At 40.8% G+C, this 10,469-nt stretch overlaps 1 protein-coding gene across 2 annotated transcripts in view; it reads right to left on the bottom strand.

The window, feature by feature from the left end:
• The window catches only part of PBX3 (PBX homeobox 3), a 226,915-nt gene extending 216,943 nt beyond the window's left edge, over window positions 1-9,972 (bottom strand). The window contains exons 1-2 of one of the 2 annotated variants that reach the window (XM_030817826.1): window positions 9,660-9,972; window positions 8,676-8,749 (exon numbers count right to left, since the gene is read on the bottom strand). In XM_030817826.1, the coding sequence (XP_030673686.1) occupies window positions 8,676-8,749; window positions 9,660-9,859 (274 nt within the window). In that variant the 5' untranslated portion in view covers window positions 9,860-9,972. The remainder of the gene's footprint in view (window positions 1-8,675; window positions 8,750-9,659) is intronic. The other variant, XM_030817827.1, reaches the window with a different exon arrangement.
• Between the last annotated feature and the right edge of the window lie 497 nt (window positions 9,973-10,469).

The raw sequence follows: 10,469 nt of genomic DNA, 5'->3' as shown, positions 1-10,469 counted from the left end.
CTGTAGTTTTTTTTTAAAAAAAAAAAAAAACAATGGTGGGGGGGAGAAAAGAAGGAAAAATGAAACTTGTAAGACCACCTAAGTCAATTCTTCCTCATTTGAGGACACTTGGATAGTGAAGGTAAGATGCACATTTAAGCTTGCCATTTCAAATATATATTTTTTTTAATGCAATGACTTCCTCCCCATCAAATGCCATTCAAGAATTTCATAAGTCCTTCCCAATAATTCCTCTATAAATTATTTGCAGGGCTTAGTACATCCGAAAGCCTGTAGAAACCTTTTGTTTAAATAGTAACATGCAATTTCAAAAGCTTTTTGTTCCCTTTTCAATCAAAAATAACTTCGTATGTTTTAAATGAAATTTTCCAAGTAATCAGAGACTAATGAGGATTCATTGATTTAACTAGTTCAGGGAATCAGAGAAGGGAGTGAGAATTTAAAGTAACCAAGTGTTCCATTTAGAAAAGCAGCTAATGTGGTAGGTACACTAAAAGTCATCTTCACAGCGAAATGTAATCAGGACTTTTGTCTCAGGAGAAACTCATCCTCCTTTCTGTGCACATTCGTAACTCACATTACCATTAACAGGCAACACACATGCACACCAAAGAGATGCCTGCCTTGGTAGTATGCATGCATGGCAGCTGTGGTGACTAAATAATCCATATGGCTCTGAAGAGAAGATATGGTTTACTGAGTCCAGAGTCACAGCTACAGTGGTGGAATTCAGACACTAGAACTAAACCCCAGTAGGAATGCCTTACCCAAACCCTCTTCCTTCTAACCATACCCAGCAAATATAGTTAGGCCAGGGTTTTGCAATTCTATCCTCTATGGATGGTTTATAGATAGAAGTTCCATGTTTGAGGAAACCTTAACCTTCTTGTAGGCACAGAAGGTCTGTCTTCCTCCCTTTCCCCACAGCCATCCTAGTATTCATTCATGTATTTCTCCCCAGAATATAAGAAATATCACAAAATAGCTTTATAGAGAAAAATTCAGAGGCCTAGCTTAGGCCACAAAAGTCAACAAAATCTGAATCCAGTATGAAATTCCATCTTCCACACAAAATGTCATCAGTAATCTTACCTATAAGATATATGCTGAAATATAAATTCCACAGGTTGTATAAAGGGCAGTTTAACCATGAATTGTAATTGTTACAGCTTTTATGGATTCAAGTCAGAATGTTAATACTCATTTAATATAGTTTTCTGAAGCCCAATTCAACTTCTTCCTTCCTTCCCTAGTGAAGAAAATATCCTTGTGAAGTTCAATTTAGTGACATTGGTGCACAAGCCCATACACAGAAGTTTACACTTCTGAAAAGAGATAAGTGATAAACAGTTCATTAGCCATGTTAATGAAATTATGTTTTAGGAAAAAAAAGACTGGGTGACACAAAAATTTTAGTATATTTTTATACAGAGACAGTACAATAAAAACTTTATATTCAGTATCTCCAATTAGGTCAATTAATATTCAGAAAAATCCTGTAACATTTCATTTAAATAATCATAGGAGGGGGGAAAAAAAAAGAATCCACCAATGTTCTGGAAGCTTCTCTAGACCTTTCAATCAATTTTATTTATATGCAAAACCAAGAGAAACTCAAAAAAAAAAAAAAGAAAAAAACAAAGCTCCTCCTGATGCTAAAGCTCTCAATTTACTGACAGGCAAATGGCTTCATGCTGCCACTTAATCTCATTTCTTGCATAATGCCCTCTAATTAGCATATCAAAGTGAATTAATACTTCTAGGGCATTAGCAATGGGGAAATCTGCTCCAGGCTCACAATAGCAGTTAAGAGAGAGCCAAGAAATCCTCAAAAACACCACAAACCACTTTGCATTGCAAAACTGTTCAATTTATTTATCCTCTCTCTCTAAACACTTTTACCGCACACTGTTTTACTACTGTTCACCAAACAAAATGATAATTGCCAAAGTTACCAGCATCTGTAATGCCTGTTTAGAATCTTAATTTAGACTGTGTTGCAGATAAGTTCTATATGCAACCATTTGTTCTATTATAAATGTTAATATAGAGACAGTGAAAATGTTGACATTCTCAATTAGTTAATTTGAATTTGAAATAAAATTTTATGGGATTTTAAAATTTATGAATTTTTTAATGTAAAAAGCCACCTGCTGGACTCTGATGCCTAAGAAATATGCTTTGAAAACTGATGTATCACATAAAACAAAACAAAAAATCATTTTGCCATAACATATGTTGAGTCTCACAAATAATGGTTTAAACATTGTGAGGACTCATCAGCATTAAAAGGATTACACTGTATACCAAGTCCTCATTAATATGATCACTAAAAAAGAGTTATTGTCTAAACAGCTTAACATTTTTAAAGCACTTAAGTTGAAAGAAGTAGAAAACTTTTAACAATGATTTTTATCCATAAATATTTTTAATTGCTTTCATACTAACCTGTTACTATTATGTAGACACAGTTATACAAAAAAAAGTTATGCCAATTCAGTTTCATACATTCTATCACACCAATTTTTTTGCTAGATATACACTCAAATTTAGGGCTAAAGTAAACTAGTTACCATTAAAACCTACAAACATATTATACTATGGAATATATCTATGAAAAAATAATACAGAAGAAATTCTTGTTGCAATTCTGCCTACAAAAGGGATAATTAGAATCAAGTGTTGAAGATTAACGAAATTTATTTTTTAATATGTTCTGAGTTTGAAGGCATAAAAAGGTGGTTTAGTTTTTCAGTAGCTCATTCAAGAATTACTTATTATTTGCTAAATATAGCACTGTCAACTAGATGTGATAGCAGTTTGTCTGATTAACTTCAATAACTTTGTAAAAAATCAGATAGCTAGTTCTGAAAAACTTACCAATTTATACTACATAGTGATATAAATTATTTACTCTCTTCATTCTTAAAGGCTCAAATGGCCTACTGAAGTAGAGCAAATGCTTGAAAAGGTCAGCACGGGCTTGAGGGGGAGGTAGTGGTAATGTGTAAGCTTTGTTAGTCAGTTAATATCTAAATCATGCTGATCACACTGATAAATGGCTAAAACACAAGACTGCTGAGAAAACAAATAAAACATTATTCTCATAATGTCAATATTGAACTAATAAATATCTAAAGATGTTCACAAACATGAATAGGGAAAAGATAATCTAAAACCTTATATAACTTGATGTGTTAGTGCTAATGTGTTAAGTATTTATTCTGAATAGATACCTCAGGGTAGAGTATAAAATAAAGTGATGACTGACTTAGGGTGTGGTTCACGAAATGCAGTTTCAATTCTTATAGTCCCACTTCATATAATGTAACTTCATCCTACACCACGCCACTATAAAGTATCAAAATATAAATAATCCAACTAAGATGTTAATTTAAATTTGCCTCAGAAGTAACCTTTTACAAAATTTATAAATTGAGATGGAACTATACAGGCAAAATTAATTAAAAGGAAAAGCATCATAGTATGAAAAATGTAGACAGGTACATTTTATGAAAGCCGATCAAACAGTGTGCTCTTTGGGGCAAGTCGGGGCCTCCTTTGCTAGTATATTAAAAGACTTCTAATTCAGAATAAAATTATGTAAATTAATAAAATAACATAGTGAAGTCCCAAATAAAATACCAAAACTACTCAAATCTGTAATAAAATGAGGGTCATTAAAACTAAGGCACAAAAGAATTACTTGCACAGATCAAGTTAGTATTGACAAGAGAGTTCAATACATTTTTATTGGGAAGAAAAAAATAAAGAACAGGATTGGAAAATGTCTCTACATTTTAAAGATAATATCCACAAGATACTTTAGATCATGATGTTCTAAACCAGCTTGGCAATGAGATTTTTCTCTAGGTTTTCTACAAATGTATTGTATGTGTTATTTTGTTAGGATGGAAATGGAAGAATAAAGAAGTAGAAAAATCCCTTTCTTTTTCAACTTCTCTAAAAACCTCCTACAAAAGCTCCAGTAAGATATCAAATCTATAAAAATAGAAAAAAAGGTAAAATATTAAGTTGCATTAAGAAAAATATATTGATAAAGCAATATAATTTATAACATTTCCAAGATACTCTGACTTTGTATTTTTCCTGTTTAATCACTTAATATTTCCAATATAAACAGACCTAATGCTTAAAATTGACATGAAATTTAAAACATTAAAGATCCATTAAAATTTGCTTTAAAATAATTTTGGAATGGTGGGAATTACAGAGAAAACACAACTGGCCAAGTATTGCTAATTGCTGAAGATGGGCACTGAGTTCATGGGAGGTTCAAGAGTCTCTTCTGTCTGCATGTTATGTTTCAAAGGTGTCCACAATAAAAAGTTGTTAAAATCTTGAAAATAAGTTCATTAAAACAAAATGTGTTTCATGAAAACACAAAAAGGAATCATGTATGGAACGGTGCATTTGTTTTTAAAACTTGAAACAAACGATGATAATTATATTGGAAATAGCGCAAGAGCAACTTAAAAGCATATGCAAAATATATAATAACATTTAGACTAATATATAACAATTTTCACCTTTCTTACTAAATTTTCACTTGAAAAAATTGATTTTTACACATGTAGAATTAAAAGAATCACACAGCACTGTACAAAGAAAAATGTAACAGATTTTTATACTGAAACCTTAAAAAGAGAAGCACACCAGAAAAAGACTCCAAAGAGTCTCTAAACCTGTAGGTTCACAATTAAATAGGGAGGTGTCGAATGACAGTACTGCCTTGTCTCTTTGAAAGCTAGTCACAGTTACAGCAATAAAGATAAAAGGTTTAATCTCACATCATATACTAAATGCATATAAAACCTCACTTGTAAACTATACTCTTGATCTAGTTTTAGTATCTAAAATTCTTATGACTCTTTCTAGGGAGGGTTCCTTTAAAAGTAAAGCATTTTTACTAGTCATTTTCTTCTCCTTAAACATAAAAAATACTTCAACCAGCCCAACCAGCCAAGCAGGCCTTTCTCTTCCCCTGCGGACACCTCCTGCAGTAGAGAAGTTCATTAAGTTTTATGATCTTCCCAAGTCAGTCCTGCTTATAAGCCTCACAAAGGCTACAAATCTGGCAAACCATCATGTATGCCATTAGACATTACTAGTAAATGAACGCTATTTAGGGTTTGTGGTGGCAATAAATCAGAGTTTGGTTGGCAGCCATCAACATGGAGTATTTTAACCTATCATTTAAAAAGGAAAAGGTTGTGTTTATTTTTTTCATGCATAACATTTTTCACAACAATGTGATTCATATTATCTACTAAAATGTGGGATTTCATTTAAAAAATAAATATTTTTTTCTTGAAAAAGAACTATTTCCTTCACTTAAACTCACATAATTAAGGGCTTTGGAAAGAAGGCAGATTTTTCAGGATGAAATATTTCACAAAGGAAAGCACTTCAACAATTAAGATTAAGATGACCAAAAAGAGGTGGGGGCATACACCAAAAGAGGTACGCAAGTGAGCAGACCTTGTGGCATCAGGGATATTTAATAAGAGACAGATGATAAAATATGGCTTTAAAAATCAGGAGAAAAATCTTAACATATCAACAATTATCTCACTGGTTACTTGGTTTAAAATAAACAACTATTTTTATTTTAAAGCCTACAACTTTTTGGGTGCTCTCAAAATGCACAAATATCACAATTCAACAATGAGAGACATTTCTGCCCAAAAATAATGGTATGATCAATTTTATGAAAGAATACATTCTCAAGAAAAAGCAGCATCTTATAGTAGAAGTATACTTTCCTTACCTCTCAACAAGAAAATAATATAATTGTAGTAGATTACCCATTTATGTGTCAGAAGGGAAAAATACCTTTTCATATATGGTAGAGGGGGAAACAGATGTTTTCTAAACTAAATACCCCATGTGCATCAGAACTGGCAGTGTTCACTGCCTGATCAGAAACCTCAAAATCTACTGGCAGAGCTACAAATAAACGGATTTTTTTTTAATGATTTTGTTTTATTTTAGAAGAAAAGCACAACTGAAATGACATTATCCACTGAAATGACAGTTCACCCTCAACCCCCCATTATGCAGAGTAGAGTCATCAACATAATCTCTGGTTTCTATTCATAAATGACTAGGTAAACTTTCTCCAGATTACAAAGAATTAATCTTTAGGTATTATTAGATTAAATATTTTTTTAAAAAATATTTACACAATATACATATATTCTACAGTGTTTCTTTCATAAGTTCATGTTTCTAAAGCACGACCGACTATGGAAGCAGGAGTGGGGGGCTTGCAATTTGCAGCCCCGCTGTCTTTGCTTTGGTAACACTAATGTCTACACAGCTGTTTTATTTCAAATTGAGGATTCTGAGTCCCTGTCTCATTCTAAGACTAGTTTTGGAGAGTGAGGTGAAGCTATGGGTAGTAGGGGAGAATGGAAAGAAGAGAAAGAGCTTCACCCCCATCAATCACTCAGTACTTAAATCCCATCCCTCTCGAGCTTAGAGAGGCTGGCAGGAAGATGCCTCTGCCCAGACAGCCGCCTTTACTCTTTGTTGGCTGTTGGCTTTTTACAAAAGAGATAATGTGCAAATGTGGATCCACTGGCCAAAGCACAAAAAGAGGATCTAATTTACAAGTTATCACTGAAAGCCCCACAAACAATTTTAAAACACAAAAATTTCTTTTGTCAGCTGCCTCTTGGTTTTTAAATAGCAATAGCCCTACCAAAGCTCTCTCTGCCAGTAATCCCAGACTTTGAAAAGACTTGTTTCTTTTTCGTAACTCACCTTTGACATGTGGTTGACTATACTTTCCTTTCAGAATGGTGTAGCTAAGTCCTGTGCAAATAAGCAACTAAAGGATTTATGCTTCCTAATTGAATTCTGCCTGCTGCTAAATGTCTCAACATGAAAAGCAGTTTGCTGGGTTTAGTTCTCAAGCTAGCTAGGCCAAAACTTTAAAAAGGCAAAAATAAATAAATAAATACAAATAATGAGAAGGGGATGAGAAGCGGTAAGTATCCATCCCCTCACCCTAGTAATATAAGGCTGTATAAAGTCGAATCAATCTTAATATTCACAACAGAGTCAATACCCCAGTGCATGGCTGTCAGCAGAAACTGAAGTGGAGCCCTGATAGCAGGAAAACCCTTGGACATTAAGCATCAGAATTTACTGAGAATTGCATACTTTTAAGCTTCTAAACTAAGAATCTTCAAGACTGAATGCTAGATGTCTTTTTTTTACAGTCAGATAAAAATTATCTACTGTTTTAAATCACAACGCTTTCTAAAGGTAGCTAAAAATCAACACAAAATAAAAGTTAGTAATTCAAGAAAGGATCACTGAGCATTAAGAAACCAGCCATAATATGTGAATGAAAACCAGGAAAAGTACTCTTTGGCCTCCCTTATTATTTGCTGCTTATTATAGTTTAGCATATATATTTAATAGACAGCAATAACTCATCATCTTTTCTTGATTACTTTTAGGATCAGAATAGTATTGCAAAGAGAAAAACCTGTTTCAAAGAAGGCTGACTCGCCTATCAACCTAACAATTATTTGCACTGTGCTATTTGTACACTCAATTTAAACACAATCACATGTAACCTTTTAAATAGCAACCCTTGGATAGTGCTATATCCTGGACTTCAACTTTTTCTCCTTTGCCTCAACTTTCAAAATGGCAACTTTAAAATACCATACATCCAACACACACCAAAAAAAAAAAAAAAAAAAGAAAGAAAAGAACAAGAAAAAAATAAACAGTAGAGCTTGTTTAATGTACTTGTTTGCCACATACAGGGAAGATAATGCCAAATACAAACTAAAACATCCAAATCTCTGCTTCAATTTGAGCAGTTACCTCACTTCAAGACTAAAAGACCTTCAATCAATAAAGTCTGACAAGAAAGTTAAACTGAAACGAATTGCCAAAAATTTGCCAAATAGGTACCTGTAGTTTTCATTCCAGCACTTCTGCAAAACCTATCTTCTTATATATTCCCTGACTTGGACACTTCAAAATTGTTTAACCTGCATCTGTCGACCTTTTTATACTTTATATATTAAGCACAGTTACAAGTGTAATGACTTCACAATACAAAATAATACAAGTATTAACAGATGTAATACATTGTACGTGTCTACACATCATTACCCTTCCTCGATTCTCTGAAGTAGTCTTCCCACCTAAAACACTAATTCAAGCATGCTACTGGGGTTTGTTCAATTGCATCTATTCTTCTATCCGTGCAGCTGAAGCTTAAGACTAAGTAAAACAAAGTTCGGGCGATGCTTCTCCCGGGGACTCGGTCCTGGCATCCAGTCTCCCGTTGCTCCTTCTAAAAACTGACACACAAACAAGGCGAAAGGAGAGGGGAGAGGGCGGCTGGCGCTCCGGGCCCCCTCCCAGCCTGCAGCCAGGGGCCGCCGCCGAGGGACGGCGATCCAGCCCGGTTCGCACCTACACTTCATTTTACACCAGGAGCAGAACTGAGAAATCGACTCCAGATTTATTGCAGTTTTTTCTCAAGATCAGGACGTGGGAAGGAGAGAATGATCAAAGATGGCGGTGCCCAAAAGCAGTAGCTCTCAACTGGAGAGTCGAAGGAGTAGCTCCGACCCCCACCTCGGGGGTCTCCAGGCCCACTGCGGGGCGCAGCGTCTTACCTGTTTTCTCTTTGATCTCACACAGGACGCTGAAGAGCGCTGGTTTCATTCTGTGACAGTTCAGGGCATGTTTCCTAAAAAACAAATAACGAAACACAAAGGTATTAGCATCACCTATGGAATAATATGGCGCCTTCCTTTAAGTTAGACCCAAGATTTAATTCCAGACCCCCATTCTGGAAGGCCTTTTTGAACGGTGGGAAGTCAACAAAAACTCCAGATGACTAGTTCCCGACAGCCAGCAAGCCCCGGCGGCGAAAGCTGCAGCCGGAACGAGGCGGACCCATCTGCCCGGCAAGCAGCAGCCTCGGCCACTGCAGACGCGAACCCGCGCGGGGAGCCTCGCCCCGGGGGCAGGCGAAGGCGACCCGGGGGAGGGGACGGGTGCGGAGGGGCTCCCGCGTCCGCTCCTCTGCAGAGAGAGCCGGCGCGACGCTGCCGGCCTGCCGACTGCGGCCAGCGGGAGGGTGACAGCTCGGCAAAGTTTGCAAGGCGGCCCTCCCTCCCCGAGAACTTGGCCGTCCGCACCCGGACCCGCCAGGGAACCGCCCATCGCCCCGCGCCGGGCCCGGGTGGCCGTCCGCATCGCGAGGTCGTCCCGCGGCCACAGGAGCCGGCGCCGGGACTCCCGTCCGGAGGAAAAAGTTGCACTTCCCGGCGGCGCGGCCCGCACGGGGGTCGGGGCGGGAGGTTTAAATCCGTGGGAGGGGGCCGGGCTGCGAAACGCAGGACGGGGGAAAGGACGCCACGGAATCCGCGCCGCACCGAGTCCGTCCCGAGCCCCCTAGAGCAACTTTGCCGACTCCTGCCCGCTTCGGGGGGCGCGGGCAAGTCCCCCCGAGGCCGGGGCGGGCGGCCGGCTTTCGGAGAAAGTTCCCCGCCGGGGGCTGCGGCCCTGGCCCCGGGCGCCACCCCGGGCCTCGACTCGTCCGCGGGCCGGGCTCCCGCACACACACAAAAGATGCTTAATGAGACGACACCAACTTTGCTTGCGCCTCGTCCAAGCTCTGGTCGGTGATGGTCATGATCTGGTGGAGGATGTCGCCGATGTCCTGCTTCCTGCCGTCGCCGTCCGCCCCTTCGTGGCCGTGCGGGGGAGGCGGCAGGGCCATGCCCCCCTGCACCGAGTGGCCGGCCAGGTTCACCCCGGCCAGAGTCTGCAGCATCCTGGATTGATCGTCCATCCCGCCGCGCGCGGGCGGGAGCGGGCGGCGGCTGAGGCGAAGGCTGAGGCGGCGGCGGCGGCGGCGGCGGCGACGAGGGAGGAGAAGAAAGAGGGGGAGGGGGAGGGGGAGGCGGCCGCGCGCTCCCCGCCCGCGCGGGGAGGGGGCGGCCGGGCCGGCAGGGCCCGCGGCTGAGGCGATGCGGACGGGCGCCGGGCTCCGGCTTCCGCCGCCGCCGAGGCTGAGGAGAAGCGGCGGGCGGAAGCGCCGGGCTCCGCGGCGGTGGCGGAGGCGGAGGCGGAGGCGGCGGCTCCCGCTGCCCTCACGCGGCCGCCGCGCCGCCTCCTCGCCGCCGCGCGCCCCGCCAGGCGGCCCCGCGCAACTTGCTCCTCAGCGCCCGCCGAGTTGCCGGGACGCCCGCCGCCCCCCGCGCCAGCCTGCGCACTGCCCTCCTCGTCCGCCGCCGCCGCCTCGGCCGGGCGGGATCCGAGCCCCGGCGGCCCCGGGGGAGGCGGCGGCGGCGGGCGGCGGCGGAGGAGGAGGCCTGCGGGCGAGCCGCGGGGAGCGAGGGGGGCGGAGGAGGAAAGTTTGGGAGCGGGCGGGCAGAGGCGGCGGGGGCGCGGAGCCCGGA

This window comes from Nomascus leucogenys, chromosome 8, assembly GCF_006542625.1.
Source record: "Nomascus leucogenys isolate Asia chromosome 8, Asia_NLE_v1, whole genome shotgun sequence".
Classification (NCBI taxonomy): domain Eukaryota; kingdom Metazoa; phylum Chordata; class Mammalia; order Primates; family Hylobatidae; genus Nomascus; species Nomascus leucogenys.
Note: the sequence above shows the minus strand (reverse complement) of the source record. Positions and strands in the feature narration are given on the sequence as shown.